The sequence below is a fragment of the Fukomys damarensis genome, unplaced genomic scaffold (assembly GCF_012274545.1).
Source record: "Fukomys damarensis isolate Sample0158 unplaced genomic scaffold, DMR_v1.0_HiC HiC_scaffold_34, whole genome shotgun sequence".
In the NCBI taxonomy this organism is placed as follows: domain Eukaryota; kingdom Metazoa; phylum Chordata; class Mammalia; order Rodentia; family Bathyergidae; genus Fukomys; species Fukomys damarensis.
The window spans coordinates 23,843,013-23,864,609 of NW_022900946.1; the positions used below are offsets into that span (position 1 = coordinate 23,843,013).

General features: G+C 53.2%; 1 protein-coding gene and 1 long non-coding RNA gene across 2 annotated transcripts in view; one reads left to right on the plus strand and one right to left on the minus strand.

Annotated features, from left to right (window-relative positions):
• Txnrd2 (thioredoxin reductase 2) overlaps window positions 1-21,597 on the plus strand; it is a 45,362-nt gene that overhangs the window by 9,836 nt on the left and 13,929 nt on the right. The window contains exons 7-10 of the mRNA XM_033758694.1: window positions 1,901-1,971; window positions 11,269-11,288; window positions 12,095-12,186; window positions 13,115-13,289. Of these exons, the coding sequence (XP_033614585.1) occupies window positions 1,901-1,971; window positions 11,269-11,288; window positions 12,095-12,186; window positions 13,115-13,289 (358 nt within the window). The remainder of the gene's footprint in view (window positions 1-1,900; window positions 1,972-11,268; window positions 11,289-12,094; window positions 12,187-13,114; window positions 13,290-21,597) is intronic.
• LOC104859842 lies at window positions 15,552-16,978 on the minus strand. The gene is made up of 3 exons (XR_779497.2): window positions 16,700-16,978; window positions 16,009-16,306; window positions 15,552-15,842 (listed from the first exon to the last, which is right to left on the minus strand). It is a non-coding gene; the product is annotated as an uncharacterized LOC104859842 (long non-coding RNA).

Here is a 21,597-nt window from a genome sequence, read left to right on the forward strand (position 1 = left end):
GCTTTGAATGGCCTAACCCCAGCTGCACCTTCCCTTCTGTGCTTGCTGTGGAAATGGAGAAGAGAGAGGGCCATTGGAGCGTGAGTGCTTCCAGTCTCACAGGGCCAGGCGGCCTCTCCTCTGTCTGCCAGGCCAGCAAGAACAGCCTGTGGAAGAACCCAGGCTACTTGTGCAGAGGGGTCCTCGGGTGGGCGCCCTGGCCCTACGGGATGACACCGTGTCATTGTTGAACAGTGTCAGGTTCCTAGCGGTTCTCCTTCAAGCCCTCAAAGGCCACAGTTGCTTCCTAGAAGCAAAGTGGTCACATTGGCTCCTCAGAGGTACTGGGCAGAGTTGTACCTGCGTCCATGCAGTGGGCCCCACAGAGGGCTCCTGACCTGCCCGCCTGTTCTCCCGTGCTGGGTGGCTATTGGGTCTCCGTGTGCACACAGGGCAGTAAAGCCAGAGCTCCTGGTTTGGAAAGAGGTAGCTCAGTGCCTCTTACTCTCTCGCCTGTGCAGACCCTGTCTTTAGCACACCCTTGTCTTCCCTGGGTGCCTTCCAAGGCTGGCTTGTGTTTTTCTTTCTGCTCCTAGGGATTGGACCTGGGGAGCACTGAGCTACACCCCCAGTCAGGTTCTTGCTGAGTTGCTCAGGCTGGCCCCAAACTTGCCATTCTCCTACCTGAGCTTCTCAGGTAGCTGAGATTACAGATATGTGCCACGATTCCTGGGTGGCTTGTGTTTTAGTCTCTTTGATTTTCAGAACTTTGGATTTACTTGAGCAAACTGGAGAAATTTCTGGCTTTGTTTATTCTTTCCGATTGGGATGATAACGTGAAATCCATTTCCTCTCTGCCAGTGTGCCGAACTCTCACAGACCCTAGCGGGATGCTCCGCTTCGGGTTTTCTCCCACCTGCTTACTTAGCTGCCCCTTATCGGTGACGTGTGATTTCCAGGCACATCACCCGCACAGGCTGGCTTTGAAGGGTGCCGGGCCCGTCCAGCCGCAGCCTGGTGCCCTCAGAGCCCTCTGTGTCCCACGTATAGCTGTACCTCGACCTGCAGTGTGACACCCGCTCAGCTGCTGTTCCCCTCTCCCCGGCTGGCTTCTCTCCCTGGGATGCTGCACAGTTCTCCTAAGCCCTGGTTCGCTGCCCTCTCTTCACTCACTTTGTGAGCCTGGGGCCCGGGTCCTTGGTGCTGCTCCCTTAGTCTTTGTGCTCCCAGCTCCTTCCTGGATACCTGGACTGGCCGGGGGCCAGCCGTCCGACCTCGGAAGCTGCTATGCCTGCCTTGGGGCTTGTGCCCCGGGCCTGCATCAAGATCGGGGAAAGTTACTGGATGCACACCTGTCATCCCAAGCACTGTGCGGGCTGAGGCACAAAGAGTGCAAGTGCAAGGCCAACGTGGGGAATGTAGCAAGATTGGCTCAACATAAAAAATAAAAAGGGGGCTGAGAATGTAACTCGGGAAGAACACCATAAACGGTAAACAGGAGGAGGCCCCGAGAGCAGTGGGGAGCTGCTACCACATCCGCCTCGGAGGGCCCTCACCAGGGCGTGCTGGGCGTGCTTCCCCAGCGGGCCACAGCTGAAGACGAGGACGTAGGGCAATCAAGCTGGGCACATATCCGCATATGGGTTGGTTGTGGTCGAGTTGTTTCTGTAGAAGAGGCATTTTGTTGTTGTTGTTGTTGTGTTTTGAGGCAGGGTCTCACTGTGTAGTTGAGACGGCTCTGGAACTCACTATGTAGCCCAGGCTGGTCTGGAACTCACAGCGATCCTCCTTCCTCAGCCTCCTGAGTGCTGGGATGACAGGCGTGCGACCTCTCGCCCGGCTCTAGAAGTGGCATTTTGAAGAAGTCCCTGGGACAGACCAGATGACGGTCTTGTCACACTGGTGCTTTTTTTCTTGATAGATCGAAGGTGCCTTGGAATATGGAATTACAAGTGATGACATCTTTTGGCTGAAAGAATCCCCTGGAAAAACGTAAGGCTGGTGTGTGCAGGGTGGGCACCTCCTTCTGTTCACTGATGCCCAGTTCTGAGGCCATCTTTCCAGTTTCTGTAAAAGAAGGAAGGAAAGCTGGACATGTGCCCTCTGCTGGGCCGTGGACACTGCTTCCTGTGGCTGTCTTGGGAGTGGTACCATGGATGGCACTTAAAGTAAGCTGGTCTCCATCAGGTCCCTTAGAGACAGTGCGAAGGGCCCCAGTTAACTGTCTCCAGTTATCTGTCTTGTACATTGGGATTCCCTGAAATCTAGGATAGGATCCAAAAGCCTCAAAAGCTACCGCCCGGTTGTAGCCCTAAGACCAGCAGCCTGCGAGCAGCACACCTGTGCTACCCGCGAGCTCAGCGGTGCAAGATTTCCAGGTTACAGGGTTAAGATAAACCACCAGAGGGCAGTAGAGGCTGGGTTGCTGGCCGCGATGACCACCTCAGGAGCTTAACCCTAGAGAAAACGTTGGTGGAGCTCGGGAGAGACTGAGGCAGCTTGAACTAGTAGTGAAACCCTGCCTCCCAAAGCAAGCAAACAAACTATGCGCCCGCGTGCGCGCACACACACACAAGAAAAGGAAATACTGGTGGAGAAACGTCTAGAAGTGGTGTGTGTGTGTGTGTGCCTGCAGGTGTGCGTCGTGGGCATGTTGGAGCATAAGTGCTTGCACACGCGGCTGGGGAGTGTGCGTGTGTCACATTGTTTCACACGCTCAAGGCACTAGCAGCTCTTGAGTCCTCCGCACGGTGTGTACCTTCTTTTACGTTTGGTCCATGGGTGAGCGTCTCCGTAGTTTCTCGTCCCTGTTCCTACTGCGATCAAACCTTTGCTATGTATCTATGTACACCGTCCCTTTCTCCAGTTTTTAAAATTATAGTAAAATACACACACAGTTTACCATCGCGACCCAAGCTTGGTGGCACACACCTGTAATCCTGGCACTCTGGGAGGCTAACGTAGGAAGATCACAAGTTCAAGCCCAGCCTGGACAGCTTAGCAATGTAGCAAGACTGTGTCTTAAAATTTAAAAAGAAAAGAAAAATGGAAAAGGGTTGTGGATGTCGCTCAGTATGAAGCCCTGTTTAATCCCGAGTACCAAAGCACATGACTTAGCCTTTCTAAGAATATGGTTCACTGATATTAAATGTGCTCATAATGCACAGTCATCACCACCGTCCGTCTCCGGAACCCTTTTCACCTCCCCCAACTGAAATTCTGTATCCGTGAAACAATAACTGTTCCTCTCCTCTCCGGCTGGCCCTGGAACCACCATTCTCTGTTCTGTTTTGATAGCCGTGTGACAGCTTTCACTACATCCTGGAAGTGGACAGCAGCACTTGTCCTTTGCACTAGCACACGTCAGAATGTGCTTCCTTTTTAAGTCTGAATGATGCCGTGCCGTTTGTATGTTTCTCACTTTGTTTACCATTCACCTGTCCATGCGCACTTGGGTCGTTCGTACCCCTCAGCTGTTGTGGCTAACACAGCTGTAGACATGGGGGTACGGATACGATTTGGTTCCGACTTGCGGTTCTTTTGGGTATAAACCTAGAAGTAGAGTTGCTGGGACTTTTCGAGACTCTGCCCAACTTCCCCAAGCAGCTTCAGCGCCTTGCCTTCCCACCAACAGTGACAGGGCTCCCGTGTCCCCGCGTCACTCCAACACTGGTCATTTTGTGGTCCCGACGGGCGAGGTAGGTTTATACATTTCGTGTCTACCTCGCGGGGTCTTTCCTAGACGTTGAGGTCCTGGTCCGGGTGTCGATGACCTTTCACCTTAAGACGTTTTGCCACAGGTTAGCCACACCCTGTCCTGTCCACCCTTCTGCCTGCGTCCCCTTGTCCCTCTGTAACTTGGCATCGGCTCGTAAAACATAAATGGGCCAGTAGTGGTGGCACGTGCTTTTCGTCCCAGCTACTCTGAAGTCGGAGGCAAGAGTATCGCAGGTGGAATCCTGGCCTAGGAGACTCGGTGACACTTGGTCTCGAAACAAAACTAAATGAGAGGGCTGGAGATGTAGCTCAGTGCTCCCTGGGTCCAGCCCTCTGTACAGAGCCGTCACATGGAAAGGTGCTGCTGCTCCAGTCCCTGTGCCCTAGCCACACGGTCCCGCCTGCGGCCGAGCCCGCGCCAGTTTCTGTCTGCTGCCTCCCACCAGATCCTCAGTCTGGTTTGTCTTTTGATGTCATAATATTTTTAAATTATGTATTCATTTATTGATTGATGGTATCAGAATCGAAGTCATGGCCATGTGCATGCCAGGCAAGCACTGTATCACTGAACCACACACCCCGCCCAAATGTTGAATTTCTTAGTTTGTGACATGTGTCGCTGTTTCTTTTATGCCGCAGTTTCTAGGTTATCTGGATTTTTTTGTTTGTTTGATTTTGTTTGGCTACTCATTTATTTAGCAGTACTGGGAATTGAGCCCAGGGCCTTGCACACGTTGGGGCAAGTGTTCTGCCACTTAGTCCCCCAGTCCTTTATCCGTTTTTGTATTTTTTAATTATTTATTTATCTTTGTACAATTTCTTAATTAATTAACGTATATGTGTATATGTATATGTATATGTAATACTGGAGATAGAACTCAGGGTTCTTTGCATTGAGCTACATCCTCAGTCCTTTTTTTTTTAATTTTGAGATGGGATCTTGCTAAGCCTGGGCTCCAGTTCATGATTCTCCCGCCTCAGCCTCCCAGACGCTCGAATTATAGGCGTGCACCTCCGCTCTCAGCTTGATTTATTTTATCTTTAACTGTCTGATAGATTGAGCACAACGTCATTCTGTTTGTGTATTTACTGGCCTTTCCTGAAACTGAGAGTGTCTGTGTGTGAGTGTGACAGCCTGGGCACGCGAGTGTGAGTCATGAGTTTGGTCCGTGGCCCACTTTCTAGCCAGATGGTTTCTCTTCTCTTATCTTTTTCTTATCTTCCAGCTGGTTTGCGTATTATAGATGGGATCCTGTGTTACACACAGAGCAGATTTTCTCAGCTTCTCATGTCTTTTAACTCGTGTAATGTACAAGAGGTTTGTTTTTTTGGATGTAACTTAAATCTCTTTTTACACTTAATGGCTTTTAGATTTATTACATGTTCAGAAAGGCCTGTCCTACCTCCAGTATATATTTTTTAAGTCCCTGTATTTTCCTGTAGGGCTTCCTTTGCTGTATATCCTAGGTCTGCTTGCCACTGTTGGTGGGTGTTAGGTGTCCCCTGCCAGGCCGCAGCTTGGCCCCTGATACCTGTCTGAAAACACCATCCCCACCTGGGGTCCCCAGTTCTGCCTCTGGCCCCTGCGACTGGTGTTTTCAAATCTTCTTCGTTTGCTTCATGCTGATTTCCCTTGGTAGAATTTAGACATATTTCCCCAGCCTCTCGGTAATGCTCTAGGTGCTAGACCTGTCTTGAAAGAGCCTTGAACGTGTGGCAGCCTAGGATGCCAGTCCCTGCCCTGCTCCTCTGTCCAGGTTGCAGTCTCCTGTGGGCTCAGGTCATTACCTTGGCCTGTCACCAGGGCAGCATTTTCTGAGTTCTGCGCCTGCGCATTTCTGGGGAGAGGGAACCCATGCAGGGGCTACGCAGTGGTGAAGCCCAGGGAGGATTTGGCTCCAGTGAGGTGGCCGGTGGCTGGAGGACCTCTTCTCTGACTGTGTGCTATGAGCAGCCAGCCTCACCAGGAAGACATGGCCCCAAATGTTTTGGTCAGGAAAGAAACTACAGTGTTTATTTTCTTCAGAAAGAAAACATTTAGGAGCTTTTTTTTTTAAAAAAAGCTCTTTAGTTTAGAAGAAATCTAGGTATGTTATTGTTTAAGAAAAAAAAAGTGTTTGCAATGTATCAGTCACCCGTTTCATTCTGAACATGATTTATGTGAGGAAATGGTTTTTTTAAAAATTAAGCTAGAGATATATCCCTGTACGATGCTTCTGTGAAAATGCAGCTTTTGTCTGAGGCTGTTAATGCAAGTTGTAACAGTGTAATACGGGAGTGAGTGTTTACATGTTACATTCCTCCGCAGCAGTCAAAATAAGCCCGGAGGGTCTACAGTAGCATTTCTGTATTTTATCAGCTTGGGCTGGGGCTGAGGGGGAGGCCTCTGCTCACACTTGGAGGGGCTGTTTCTGCCAGATTTATTTGCCTTATAAATATTCCCCATGTTTATTTTAACTCGCCTTTAAAATGGAGCTGAAATTAATATGGACCCTAGGGCTGGCCCTCTGGCCCCAAAGTGCCTCCTGGAGTCGGGCAGGGACATTTTGACTGCTTTTCCCCCACCCCGACCTGGGGGCTGGTGGGTCTGGTGGGCCCAGCGTGCCGGCGCTTCTGCCTGCAGTGGGAGCCGAGTTTGCTGGTCGGCAGCTCGGCTAGAGACGGACGGCTTCAGCCCTGGCCGGGGCCCTGACGTGGTCTGCACCGCCTGCCTGCGTGACGCCCAGCCCCTCGAGCTCCTCGCGTGGGCACAGGCAGCAGCGGTCACTTCCAAGTGCGTCTGCGTGGGGCCCAGGGCAGTAGTTTCAGTTGCCCCTGAAACGAGTTGGGCCTGTGCTGGTCCCAAGGCTGGTCCATGCTGCCTTTGGGCGTCACACGGGAAGCCTCCCTTTCTTCCTGGCCGGCATCAGGTCTCAGGGAGCCCAGGGCTGGACAGATGGCAGAGATGGGCCAGTCGTGCCTGAAACCTGTCCATAGAAGACGAAATTAAGTCAGACTCTTCACTCGACGGCTGGGTGCCGCAAAACAGGGCCGCACCTGTTGGCCAGAGCAAGCTAAACACCCGGGCCGGAGCCTGTGAAGGCGATCATTCCGTGTAGAGAACCCCTGGAAAGGCGGCGTGCGCTTGCATGTGGGTGGGAGGGACCCTCAGGCCCCGTGGGCTCAGGGATGTCCTGGCTGCCTCCGATGCTGAGGGCCAGTGCAGGGCCTCGAGTGGAGCTGCAGCTTTGTGCCTGGGCTTTGCTCCCTTTTCCGTTATGCTTGCTTCTTTACTGCTTTGTCAAATCCAGAGTAGGTTGAAGAACCGAGGAGATTCTGGAGTGGGGCAGGGTCCCCTGGGAGGCGGCGGCAGCTTCTTCAGGACGGGTGGGCCGCGGGTTAGCGGCCACTGTAGGCAGCCGTATGCTCCCAGCTGGGAAAGTTGGGGACTGAGGGGTGTGTGGTCTTGCAGGACTGAACTGTCCTGTTCCGCAGAGCGAGGCCCTCAGAGATGGGGGTGTGTGAAGGTGAGAAAGGTGAACTCACTCCTCGGATTTCTTCGGGGAGGGCTGCATTGGGTTAGGGTTCAAGTGCAGCCAAGAAAAGCCTGCAGCCCAGAGGGCCTGGCGAGTAAGGGAGGTCAAGGAGCTGCCCTCGACCTCCTGCCCCACAGCCCAGGCCATTTTCTAGCCTGCTCCCGCCTGGAGGGCTGCCCGCCTGGACGGGTTGGGCTTGGCCACCCACCCTACCTCCGCTTCCTGGTCTGCATGGCCGAGGCTCTGCTTCCTCCCTTGACGTCAGGTTCTGGTAGCCTAACCCCAAAGCAGAGAATCGTGACCACTCAGTTTCAGAACCCTTCACCCCGCTGCAGACTGACTGGCTCACTGTGTCTGGAGGTCAGTTTTCTGCAAAGCTGGGCTGAGCTGGCACTGCTGGGCTAGGGAAGAGGTCTGACATGAGCCGGCAGCTGTCTTGGGTGGCTCTTTTCCCTGCATCAGATCTACTTTGAGATCCAGTAACTGAGTTGCTATTTCTAGGTAATGGCCAGGACCTCGTTGTCCCTGCTGTCCACTCATGGGTCCTCACCCAGCTCCTGATGAGGCCTGCAGGGCATGAGGACACCTTGTCTCACAGCTGCCGGCCCCGCTCTGGGGCTGCCCAGACTGCGTGTTGGGAGGCAGGAGGCCAGGGTGTCCACTTCTGCAGCTGCTCCAGCAGCCCAACGCTTTCTGTCCCTGGGCCCTCAGGGCTTTGTGAGGCAGGGAGAGTGGTTTTATAATTCGGATTGAATTAAAGCTGTCAGAATTTGTCATGGGAGGGACTGTTTGACCCTATTATGAAGTTTCAGAAGCCTAGCCAAGCACCAGTTATTATTATTTTTTTTTTCTCTTCCTAAGCATGAGGGAGGAAGGTAAACTTTATTTTAGGGAGAACCACAGCTGCTTATTTAGAAGTGATCACTGCTTACTAGTCTCATTTTCTGCTTAACTTCCACATTTGTTTGATGTACTGTTCTGTGTCCAGCACAAGGGAGATTAGCCGTTTACCTGGCACTTGGTTTCCCGGACTGTAAGGCCTACCTGCCCATCTGCCTGTGGCTAAGATGCAACTGCTCAGGGCCTGGGGCATCTGTTACCCCGAGGTTGGTCAGTGAAGTCTCCTTTGGGCCCAGCACCGGGTACCAAGGGGTCAGATGGGGCTGGCAGGCCTCTGGCAAGCCTGGAGCCAGCCCTCACTGGGGTGGAGCCCCCCTCTGCCCCATGCTGTTCACTCGGGGCACCCCCAGCTGGCATTTCCCGTGTTGACAGGCGTGCCAAGGGACCACATGGTCCCTGAGACTATCACTTTTGTGAGTGTGCTTTCTGGAGAGAGGGGATCAGGGCCTTCAGGCTCCAGAGGCAAATGGACAGCTTTTTAAGCCTGGGCTGCTCTGGCCTGTGTTAATGTTTTTGGTTTTGCTCCCTCCCCTGTTCTGATTTTAAGCAAGAAAGCCTGCCCTGTGATTAGGTTAATCTCATGGTAGTTATACCTCCCTGGAAAATGTTGTACACCAAAAGGCACAGAGAGATGAGCTGCCTGGAACACACACAAATTTGGATTTGTGGCTTACAGGGTACAGAATGGTGGCTTCTATGTGGGTGGGCAGATACACTGGTTTGGGTTTTTTTTAAATACTAGTGGTCGGGCCAGAGATTTAGCTCAGTGGCGCCAGCACCTGCCTGGCAAGCACAAGGTCCTGAGTTCGATCCCCAGTTCAAAAAAAAAAAAGGTATCCACACTAAATACTAGGGGTTGAACCCAGGGCCTTGAGCTTTCTAAGTCCTTTTTTAACTTTTATTTTGAGATTGGGTCTTGCTAAGTTGGCTGGGTTGGCCCCAAACTTGCTATCAGGCCTTGCCCTCCCAAGTAGCTAGGATTATCAGGTCTTTTATTGGCAGTGTTAAGTCGAGTTTCCAGTCCCTGGGTCTGGTGAGCTGGTCCCCTGACTTCTGCCAGCACCGCCAGACTCCTCGTAGCTGGCCGTGGCCTCTCATGGTTGTTGTACCTCTGTAGCTGGTATCAGTGCCACTGGTCCTTGTCTGTCCCCCAGCCCTGTCCCCCAGCCCTGGTCTGTGAAAGTCCACCTGCAGTTAACCGTCTCCTGGATCTCTCTGCTCCTTGTGACTGGAGGCTTCGACGTCTGATCTTGTTTTTCCTGCAACACTTTCCTACTCCAGTCACTTTGAAGGGAGTTCTCTGTTTTTGAATTCTTATATCCTGCCTCCGCCTCCCAAATGCCGAGGTTACAGTGTGTGCCACCATGCCCAGCCAGAAACAAAGTATTTTTGCCAGAATCAGGAGACCACATTGTTTCCTGCTCAGCAATGGAGAAGGGCCGAGAGAAGGCCCGGCCCACTGTCCTAAAGCCTGGAGGCGACAGCCAGCCCCTTCACCGAGGAGGGTCAGCAGGTGGGCTCCTGGACAGCAGGGAAGCCCAGGCGGCAGTGGAGAGGCCACATTGGCGACACTGCCCTCGCACCTGCATGGCTCAACAAGATGCAGTCTTGTTGTGTGGGCACCCCTGGGAGCGGCGAGCAGGGACCCTGTGTGTTGAGCACTGACACACTTTCCCAAAGTGGATCTGGATATTCACAACAGTTGAATCCTGTTTGTATTTTAAGTACCTTGTAATTTCACATCTTACAGGCTTATTCCTTTCACTGTGTCCATCAAATCCCAAAAGAGTTGTTCTGTGCTTTTGGGAATGGGCCTTCACGTATGTGTTGCGTGTACCTGTGCACCGACATGTGTTTCTTAGGCACTGCTGACCCTGCATGAGGTCGGGGAAGAACCTCTGCTTTCCCGGTCTCACACACCGAGTGGGGTTGTATGACCAGCTAGGACCATTTTGTGCCCAGCCAGGCACAAAGTTCTGTCCCCGGCTCCTGAAGAAGGAGGCACCTCCGGTGTTCTAAGGGGTGTGCTGCTTCTTGAGATGAGTTGTATCATTAGTACCTGTTAGGATCAGGGCTGACATTGGGCTTATCGTCGTCCAAGGCCAAGGGGTGACCTGACGAACCCGCCCATGTGTAGTTACCCTGGCTGGGGGTGTCTGCTCAGCGGGTTTGAGCCTGCTTGCATGTGTGTTTGCGTGTTGCCTACATGAGTACGTGTGTGTGGTGTATGTGAGAGTGCACGTGTGCACAGAAGCGATAGGACTGCACGTGAGTGTGCGCTGCACATTGTGCGCGCATCTGCGTGTGCACTGTGTGTACACCGTGGTGCGATGTAAGTGCACATGCGTGTGTGCCTGTGACTGTACCTGTGTGTCAGTGTACAGACTGCAGGTTTGGCCGCAGGGAAGGATTTATACTACTAGGAGTGGGTTGGGAAGGTAGCTGAGGGGCAGAGCACTTGCTTAGAAAGTGCAAGACCCTGGGTTCAATACTCCTACCACAAACAACAAATCAAAAACTTTTAGAGCAGATATTCCTAGTGAGTCTCAGCGTCCTGTGTCCCCCGCCCTGTGCCCTCAGTTATTGCTGAGGTTGCTGACTCTTCTGGTGCCAGGTCCCGCTCTGGAGCTAGACAGGATGCTCGGGGTTTCCACCCTGCTTTTCTGTGGTCTCACGGTGTTGTGCTCACAGAATGTGCTTCCCCAAGGAAACCTGTGTCCTGCCCCACCTTGTTCCCTCACCATCCTGCAAACGATTGCCCTGCTTCTGTGCTGGCTTTAGGAGGCCCAGAGGGCCTCAAGGCAAAACTCATTCGGGACAGAAAGAAAACCTTGGGCTTCTCCTAATAGGCATTTCTCCCCGCATCTGGCAAATCCTGGAGCTGCCCAGTGCCTGTCTTGGGACAGGTGCCATTTGTCACTAACCACATGCCCTTCACCACCAGGCAATTTACCAGTTCCATAATACTGTTTGTCGTGTTGTATTTCACAACTGTGGCCTCTGGGAAGTGCGCTTTGTATCTTGGGATGACCTGTTTGAACAGCCAGCCTCGGTGCTCATTAGCTGAGTGCTTCCGTGTCCCACCCTTGGGGTGACAGTTGTGTGCCCGTGTGGGCTACGCACCCACCTACTCCGTGCGCTCTCTGTTTCTCTGCAGGTTGGTGGTTGGGGCCAGCTGTATCCTTCGCTAGTGTGCAGTAACTCTCCTGTGCCATGGACTTGTGTTCCCTAGAGTCCTTCCTGACAGCACTCTCTCTTGCTGGGCCCTTTGCTTCCTTGCATTAGGCTCGCTGAGCTTTTGGGGGCAGAGGGCCTGTGCCCAGGGGACAGTTGGATGCCGACCCCTGTGGCCAGGGCTTCCCGGAAGGTCTTCCTGAGCCACACACCGAGACAGCCAGCCAGTGGGAGCAGCTGGGCATGGCCGTGAAGCAGACAAGTGATCTCCCTGGAGAGCTGTCGGCTCCTGTCTCGTTCCTTCAGAAGGAGCGGTCAAACCATCAGGGTTAAGAGAGGAGTCCGGGGGCCCAGGGTCAGGACAGAGGACATCTGAGGGGAGATGAAAGCCCCGGAGCCGCCCATCCCCTGTGAGCGCAGGTCTTGGGTGGCAGTTTTGTGTCTTCTATCCATGGGGATTTTCTTCCCCCCAGCCCAGCTGTTGGTTGTGCTGTGACTCAACCAGGATGCGGGTGCAGCCTTGGAGGTAGAGATTAAACTCCAGAGCCAGGATGAGAGCACTGCAGAGACACCCGCCAGGCTGGTCCACGATGCTGTTGAGAGGGCTCAAAGCCTGGGCTGGAAGAGCCCCTAGTCCCCAGGCTGTGCGCATGAGACCTGGGGTGTGGGCGACCTGCAGCTCGTGTCAGGAGTCTCTGCTGGGGCTGACCGGATCGGTGGGTGTGGGCAGCTGGAGTGAGGCCCTGGGGGCCTGCTTCTTTGCTTCCAAAACCACGATCTGTGAGCGCTCCTTAGCCCGTCACCTGCAGACGTAGCCCTGGAGTGTGCTGGCTTCCTCACGGGAATCGGCCTGGACGCCACCGTCATGATGCGCAGCATTCCCCTCCGAGGCTTCGACCAGGTAGGCCGGCGGCTCCAGCTCCCACCCTGTGCGGCTGCCCTCCCAGAGGGCTGGGCTTCCTTCCACCCACCTGTCACCGGGCAGGTAGAGGTGTGGGCTGGGAAGGCGGTCTCGTGCCTCAAGCAGACTCTGAGTTGGAGGAGGACGTTTTCAGCAAACATGAAAGTGCACTTGTGGGCGCCTAAAAGGAAGGCTGGTCAGTGGGGTGTGCACACAGCTGCACAGATGTGCCCCTGCCAGGCCGCAGGGACACTGGCTGTCCCGTCATATGTGGTGGGCGTGTGTCCCCCTGTGGAGGACTCTCCTCCACCTCAGAGACTCCCTTCTCCCTCCACGCTGAGCCCAGCTCCAGGCAGGGAGGAGCAGGTGAGAGACTTGCCCCTCTGTGATGCCCCCCACCACAGCGTCCTGGTAAGCTTGGCCTCCATCTGCAGCCTGGGGCCTTCTAGGCCATGACCCGAGGGAGGGGCACACACGCCTTTGGCCTCCCAGTCGGTGCCCTTGCCTGATGCTCCTGCACTTCTCAGGGAGCAGGGTCTTACGTTGGCGTTCTCAGCTCCCTGATGGCAACAAAGGCAAACTGGTCCCGCTCTCTGCGGCTGGGTGGGGAGAAGAAAAGCCGTCGCTGTGGGCCTGGGCAGAGTTACTAGGTGTGCGTGCTTCTCGGTCATTGGAGTCTAGAGAAAAGCCTGCAGACCGAGCACCTCCTGACCGAAGAGCTCAGCATCTGGGGTCCAAAGAGCAAGAGGACCTGGAGGTGGGGTGGTGGGTGGGTGCCCCACATTCTCCTGTGAGTAGGCCCCTCTTCAGCCCTCAGCAGGGCCTTCGAGAGCCAGGTGGGGAGGGGCCCTTTCCCCCGGGGCCGGCATCGGTAGTGACGTTCTCACTGTCGCTTTGTCCTCACGGTGCGCCCTCTTGTGCTTTGCAGCAAATGTCTGCTTTGGTCACAGAGCACATGGAGTCTCACGGCACCAGGTTCCTGAGAGGCTGTGCCCCCTCCCACGTCAGGAAGCTCCCGGACGGTCGGCTCCAGGTCACCTGGAAGGATGGCATCTCCGGCAAAGAGGACACGGGCACTTTTGACACAGTCCTATGGGCCATAGGTAAGGGCCATCTCTGGTCCCCTGGTGGAGCCGGAACTCGGTTCTCTTGGAACAGGACCCCCACCCACCAGTTCTGCTGGGTGACAGGTTGGCTGCCACCTGGTGTACCTCAAGGGCTGTTGCGAAGGCCATGGGGACAGTGCCTCCATCTACAGCCTGGGGCCTTCTGGGCCAGGAGGGCGGAGCACACAGCCCTTTCACCTCCCAGCCTGGGTGTCCCAGCACACTGTACCTCTGTTTCTGTTTTTTCTTCTTTTTTCTCATTGAGTTTATTGGTTCATTTTAGGTATACAGTACAGTTACATTCATCATTGGGATCTTGTGCCTTTACATGACAGGTCTTGGTTCTCATTTTTTCCCCTTGTCCCTGCCCTCCCTTCGCCCCGTCCCCTCCCCTATTTACAAAGACTTTATTTCCATTTTTTCCTTTTGTCATATTTTTTCTTTTCCCTTCCCCTTCCCACTTCCCCTACACTTTTAGCCCTTTTCTTCCTATTTCACATTGTCAGTTATACAATTTGGATCTTATTTACACTTTTAGTTTTTCACGACAGAGAAACTATTCAGTATTTATACATGTGTGTCTTATTTATTTCACTTAAGAGTATGGCCTCAATATGCATCCATTTTCCTATGAATGTCTCTAGTTTCTCATTCTTTATGGCTGAGTAGTACTCTGTTTTATAGAAAAACCACATCTTTACCCAGTCTCCCGTTGATGGGCAATTGGGCTGTTTCCAAGTTGTAGCTATTACTAACCGTGCCGCTGTAAACATGGGTGTGTATCTATAACTGTGGTATGATTCTTGTAATTCTTTTGGAAAGATACCCAGCAGAGCTATGGCTGGGTCAAATGGAACCTCTAGTCCCAGCTCTCTGAGGTATCTCCATATTGATTTCCATAGGGGTTGCACCAGTCTGCACTCCCACCAACAGTGGAGAAGGGTTCCTTTCTCCCCACAGCCCCGCCAATGTTTGTTATTGGTTGTTTTTTTTTTTTTTTTTTGTATCGGGGATTGAACTCGGGTCCTTGTGCACTTACAAGGCAGGCCACCGAACTGCTGAGCTAAATCCCCGGCCCTTGGTTGATTTTTTGATAGCAGCCATTCTTTCTGGGGTGAAATGGATGTACCTCTGTTTCTTTTTCTACTGTTATGTGATGTTCTGAAAGCACAGACCAGAGACCCAGATAGTGTCAGCTGTACGTCGTCATTAGGAAAGACTAGTGCATTCCTGACTTCCATGGACTTGGGTAGATTATTTGTTCAGGTTTTGGTGTGGAGATCCTGTATGTTTCCTATGAAGTTTAAGACTTGATTTTTTTCCTTAACAAATTAGAATTTTTGCATCATAAATTCAAACTATTTTTTTAAAGACAGGGCTTCATTGTGTAGTCCTGGTTTTCCTTGAACCCACTGTGTAGCCCAGATTTGGCTTGAACTCTTGGTGATCCTCCTGCTTCAGCCTCCTGAGTGCTGAGATTACAGGTGTGTGCCACCATGCCCAGATTTAAACTAGTTTTGTGTTTTGGTGGTGCTGGAGATTGAACCCAGCAGTTTTGTACCACTGAGCTATAGGTCCAGCCCTTTTTATTTTTTTATTTTGAAACAAGTTCTCACCAAATTTCCCAGGCTGGGCTCAAACTTGAAATCCTCTTGTGTCAGCCTCCTAGTAGCTGGTATTACAGACATGAAGTACTGTGCCTAGCAAGTTAGTTGCTTTTGACACAAAAATGATACATATTTTAAGTTTTTAAAATTGTGGTGACTTATGTTGCATTTATAACATAAAATTCACTTTTTGATGTTTGTTTGTTTGTTTGTTTTGGTACCGGGGATCGAACTCAGCTTCTCGAGCTTGTGAGGCAGGTGCTGGAACCACTGAGCTAAATCCCTGGCCCGAAGTTCACTTTTTGGATGGGGAGAGTGGTACTAGGACTGAACCTGAGGGTAGGCAGGTGCTTTACCACTGAGCTGTACCCCGGCCCGTTCGCTGTTTTAGCTGCTAGGTGTCCGGCACAGTGGCGTTAGTGCATTTACGTTGTACAACGACCTCTACCACCCATCTCCAGCTCTTTCATCACCTCACACTGAAACTCGGTCCTCATCTAAACACGACCTCTCATTCCTGCCTCCCTTGGACCTTGACCACTGCCATTCTGTTTTCTTTCTTTCTTTTTTTTTTTTTTTTTTTTTTTAGTTTTGTTTTTATTTTTAAGTTTTGATTTTGGTGCCAGGGATCGAACTCAGGACCTTGCACTTGGAAGGTGGGTAGCGGCACCACTGAGCTAAAGCCCTGGCTCACCATTCTATTTTCTGTCTCGGTGAATTTGATGTCTCTTGGTACGGCACAGAAATGGAATCATGTGGCATTTGTCATTTTGTTCCTGGCCTCTTTCTCTTAGCATAATGTCCTCAAAATTTTTCCGATGTCAGACTGTCCCTTTTAAGGCTGGAAGATTTTGTGTATCCATTCATCTGCGGATGGACACTTGGGTCGCTTTCACCTTCTGACCGTTGCAAATAGTGCTGTTGGAACGTGACCACGAAGTAGCTGTTTTTAATGAAAAAGCAACACAGGAGCGAGGGGTGTGGCTCAGTGGCAGAGCACTTAGCTAGCACGTATGAGGCCCTGTGTTTCATCCTTAGCACGGGGGGGGGGGTAGCATCTCTGTGCACACAGCCCCGCCCACCCGCATACCGGCACCTTTTAGATTTACCTTGCGGTTTGACAGCTGCCCTGTGTCCTTGCACCTTGACAGTAGGAACAGTTGAGGTGTTGCTTCCTTCCCGTAGTTTGGTTCTCTGAAGTCTTTGTCCTGAGCTTTGTCTGGGTCTCCCTGACGTGAGTTGGGGTCAGAACCTGGGTCACCCTCGGAAGCCTCACCTCGCTGCACCCAGGGAAGCGCGTGCTTACCGAGTTGCCTCGGTAGGCTGTGCCGTCAGCATTCCTCCGACGGCGGTAACCCCAGGCTGGGGGTCCAAGGGGAGCAGCGAGGCTTTACACGGAGCAGCGCACTTCGGAAAGACAAAGAAAGACCCAGTACAGAAAAACACCCTTTTCTCCTGGGTTTCTCAGAATATATGGAGATCGAAATGAAGTCAGATCCCCAGCCTCAGAAAGCAGTTTGGATGTGCGAGTTCTGAAGTGCCCCGGAGTGAATTTGGTGCTTCTCTACCCGAAGTTGACCAGTTACCAAAGAAAATGTTCTCGGGCAAACTGTCAAAATAAATTTTAAGTAAATTCATTATGAGTGGTGTGAAAGAGAAAGCAACCTTTCGGACCCAGAAGTGTACTGATGTTTATCTTAAACCCCATTCTAAATGGAGAGGTGGCCTGCTTCCTTCCGAGTAACTGCTCCCCTGGGCTTGCCCTTGCCCCTTGACGGGCACACACAGCCCTCGTCTCACCTGTGGACCGAGGGGTGGGCCCTGCAGCCAATGCCCTCAGCGGCGGCGGGAGTGTGGAGCCAGGGGCCGCGCCTTTGGGAATCCCCGGGTTCTCTCAGCTTCTAGGCACTGGTCCTCTGGCAGGAGAAAGGCCCCTGCCTGGCAGAGCCGCCAGGGTACACACACCCGCCCTCTCCTGCTGGGAGTCTGCTCTGTAGTCTGTATTTCCAAAAGAGCACCCCCTAGACGGTCTGCCCGGCTTGATTGATGCTGGGGGTGGACGCTTTCTGCAGCCCTTGGCCTCTGACCTTGCTTCCCGAGGGCTGCAGAGGCCGGGTTTCTGGCACGCCTTCCAGGAGGCTGTGGGGGTGGTGCAGGCATGTGCTGACTTCGCTGCTCCCTACGAGCCTCGTTTTGTAAACATGCAGGAGCCACTTCCCAGCTGAAGAACGGGGAAGATTTTCTGCTGGTTTGTACCGATAAGCCTTTAACCAAGCATTATTTCTACTTGCAATAAAGGATCATCTATCTGCTCCAGGAGGTTAAAATGTAACGCCCTGGCGGGGAACATGGCTGGCACCACTGACATCTGTTTGGACGGTGACTCTCACCTCAGACATTTAGTGCTGACTCTGGATGAGCTGCACTTTGAGCTTTGACGGGCATTTAAAAACAGAAAAGGGAGGCGGGCTGGCGATTTAGCTCGGTGGCACCATGCCTGACTCGCAGGTACAAACAAGGTCCTGGGTTCGATCCCTGGTACTGGAAAAAACAACAACAACAAACAAACAAACAGAAAAGAAAGGATGCTCTTCTTGCCACCATGGACACACAGAGAAGGAGCCTGCCTCAGACCACGGATCTGCCAGGCTGTCTATGTCCTCCAGCCGGCAAAGCCAGTGGATGCTGCCGTCGTGAAGTGGGTGCCGTAGCCTGGAAACTGAGGGGCCGAAGCCTCTTCCTCCGCACAGCCTTGATCTCCACGTGGTGGATTAAACACATTAGCAGTTAAAGCAGTTAATTGCTGTGCAGGGGGCCCCCTCATTGTTTGTCTCTGAATCACCCGCCCACACCAGGTGTCTCAGATAATAGACTGGGAACTTCAGCGAGGAGGATTTCCTGTCTGCAGATGTGCCGATTACAGCGCTGAGTGAAGACAGTCAGCCTGCCCAGGCTGCCCCGGGCTTGGATTTGCCAGCAAATTAACCAGTTGTGGCCTGAATCCACCACCGTCTGGAACCCGCACCAAGATAGGTATCTCAGCAGACATCCTCAGCATAGACATGACTAAGCTCTAGTTGAGCTTAGATTTGGTTTTACAGAAGGAACCCGAAGCTGAGACTGTCATGTGCCTCCTCTTGGCATTCGAGGCCTCTCTAAACGATTCTCGTCTGTCTTGGGAAGATGAGGATGGCTTTGGTGCATCGGTCCCAGAACTGCGTGAGTCCGAGAAGGGCAGCATGCAGAGGAGGTGCCTCACCGCGCCCGTGAGGCCCGCAGCCCTGATGTCCACTGTTCTTGCTGTTGCTGCTGCCATCCTGAGTGCTGGGGAGGGCAGTGGGGCCTGCCTGAGGAGCCTCCTTTGAGTGCTGGTGAGATCAGTTCTTATCCCCAGGTGCTGAGGTCATTTACTCTTCTCCAGGCTTTGTCTTAGACCACCTTGGTGCTACCCATCAGCCTGTGTGTTTAACCCACTTCTGAGCCTCTGAAACTGAGGGCAGCCAGCGAGCCCAGGTTCTTGGGCCCTGGAGCTTGGCTTCCCACTTCCCTGGCCGCCCTGTGGAGGCTGCCACCCGAGCCGTCCCAGGTACACTTTATCCCACGCGGCATGTCCCCTGGCCCGTGGGAGACCCAAGGAGGCCGGGATGGGGCCCTCGGTGCCCAGGAGCACACAGTAGCTGCTGCTCCTGTCTCTTCTAGGACTGCTTGCTTGCATTTACATGGCAGCCTTCCCCGTTCATCTGTGTTCAGCTGATGGCCCGTGATGGGTATCTGGACACTTGGACACTGGGCAGGAGCTGATGGGCATTTCGAAGCAGAGACACGGTCTGGTCTGCAGAGCCGCTCTTCTCCCCGGGCCAAGCCTACTAGGGACCTTAGGTCCCTGCCCCTGGGGACCCTCACGGCTGTAGGTGGGGGCTGGGGCTCGTTGAGAAGGGGCCATTCAAGCAAAAATGAACGTGGAATGGGAGAGGAAGGGGTCGGGGATTAAGCTCAGTGGTGATGTCTGCCTCGAAAGTGAAAGGTCCTAAGTTCGATCCCCGGTACCAAAAAAAAAAAATCGAAAGAAGGGACTGGGTACATAGCTCATAAAGAACCTTAAACATCTGGCTCCTGGCTACAAAGATCTGAGCCCCTCTGTGCCTGGTCCCAAGTATCATGCTGGGGTAGACAAGTAACAGGCCCAGCCTCGTGGGTGTGGCTGACACTAGGGGCCCCATACCCTTTGCGACGGTCATCTAGGCCGCCCCGACAGGCCCGTGTGAAGCTCTGCCTGCCTCGCAGGGTGGCCACGGAGAACATCACTCATGCAGGCCCTCACCTCCTGGCCTGGTGCTTCTGGTTGCTTCCCTTGTGCCTTTGCTGCTGGATCCATCTGATCACAGCTCCTCTCACTCACCCTGCCCACTCCTGCTGGGATTTAAATCTCACTTCGTTCCACGGATTGCCCTTTCCTGGTGGGAACATGTGTCCTAGGCGGGCGTGAAATCAGAGGGTACGCTTGTTTTCCCATCACGGACGGGAGAGGCTTGTGGTACTGCACACGGCCTGCTGTCTACATACCCGTGTCCAACAGAGAAGGTAGCATTGACTGAAGGCTGCCCTCTGGGTGGCTTTGGCCTGCAGCCTTCAGACCTCCCCTTGGGCAGGACTGGCTGGGCAGTCGTGGTATCCAGGCCATTCTGGGGCAGCACCAGTGGCTGGGGAGACTCCCAGTGTGATCTGAAGAAGCTTGGCCTTAGCTACTTTGAGGGGTCTTCAGAGTCCTGCGGTTGGGAAGGAGGGGCTGTCTTACCTCCCGACCAGTGGTAGGTTCGTGGCTGGCCTGGGGAGGGAGGCGGCCCTGGGGCCCAGAAGCTTGCTGGGCCGACCCTACCACCACCACCACCAGAGGAGGAAATGAGAGGCCCTCACTGCGTGCAGAAAATATGACAGAATGTCATGCCTCGTCCACGTGAGAAGGTTCTCATAGGGAAAGAAGATGAATGAAGATGTCTCTCAGTGAATGACAAGGCAGGAGCTGGCCATTCACAGAAGAGGAAACAGTCAGTAAACATTTGGCCAATAAAGTACTCGATTTTACTACTCATCAAAGAAGTGCAAATTAAAACAGCATGAGAGACAGAGACCACCCCCCCTTACCCATGCGTCAGCATTCCTGGGGCGAGTCTCTGCCACATGCTGGGAAGCCCTCACCCTTCCCCCAGTCATCCAAAAAAAAGAAAGAAAAACAGCATGAGAGACAGAGACCACCCCCCCTTACCCATGCATCAGCATTCCTGGGGCGAGTCTCTGCCACATGCTGGGAAGCCCTCACCCTTCCCCCAGTCATCCCTTCTCGGAGGAGGAACTACACCAACGCACAGAAGGGTCCCCCGGTACCCTCCTGAAGGTGTCTGGGACACCAAATGGCCCATCCCTGGAGGAAGCCGCCCAGAAGGCAGGCACTGCTGAGTGTTCCAGGGCTGAAGCTATGAGACGGAGCCGCAGAGAACACAAAGGCCCTTGCAAGGAGGCCTGGAGCTGATAACCTCAGCTGCAGCTGGGGCTGGGAAGTCAGCACAGTGCACAGAGTGACAGACAGAATCCCCTCTTCACACAATTGCCTGAGTAGTACGGCAAGAGGGCCCAGTTCAGCTGCAGCGTGCTTCCCACACCACGCCTGGGCCCAAGTGGCTGGAACCACCCTGTTTATGTGGCCAACTCCTGGATCTCCATCTCCCTCTGGCACTTCAGGCCCAAGCTGAGGCGGTCCCGGCACCAGCAGGGAGATGTGGCTTTGCATGAGGGAATGGGACTTCAGTGGGTCATGGGTGTGTCCAGGGTCACGGTACCCACTCCGAGTCCTCTGTGGTTACTGCTTGGGTCTTTTGCTCAGTTAGGCTCATGATGGGGGCTCAGAGCTCAGTGTATCCTGGACAGCAGGGCCTACCGTAGCTGTAGGACATGGTCCCATGATGTGGGGCACCAGGGCGGAGCTGGCCTCGTTGCCACAGGATCCAGACTGTGCTAGCACATCTTCCAAACTCTGAACGCACCCACAGCTGCCCTTCTTTGCTGGACTTCACTGCCTATCTTGGCCCATCCCCCCTTCCTGCCTCTGCCATTCAGAAGCAGTCACGAAGCACCTGCTGCCCATGCCACACTGTCCAGTCCCTCTGTCCATCCAGGCATCTGTCCTCACATCAGGGGCTTGACTCACATTTCCACATTTTCCCAAATGTACACACAGCACACCCCCAAAATTCCTAGCCCTGAGATGGCCATCGAGACTTAGTTTCATACCCGTAGCATCTCCCGTGACTGCTTCTAAATTTATACATAGTGATGTTTCCGTCAACAGCGGGCCAAATATCCAGCCATGGTCCTCATGAGACTGTAACTGAGTTGAAATATTCCCGTCCTACACTGATGTCTTTGTAGCTATTATAACACTGTAGCACAGCAGTTACTTACATGCCTGTGATGATGCTGGTAGAAACAAACCTATTTAGATGCACAAACACTTACCCTTGTGTTACATTGCCTCCGGTACTCAGGGTAGTGACACTGTAGAGCCAAGGTGGGTAGTTGTATACCGTGTTGCTTTGTGTAAGTAGTCTGGGATGTTTGCACAATGAGAAATCACCTAACAACATTGCTCAGATATATCCCTGTTGTTAAACATCACATGACCATATCTTTTTTTTTTTTTTTTT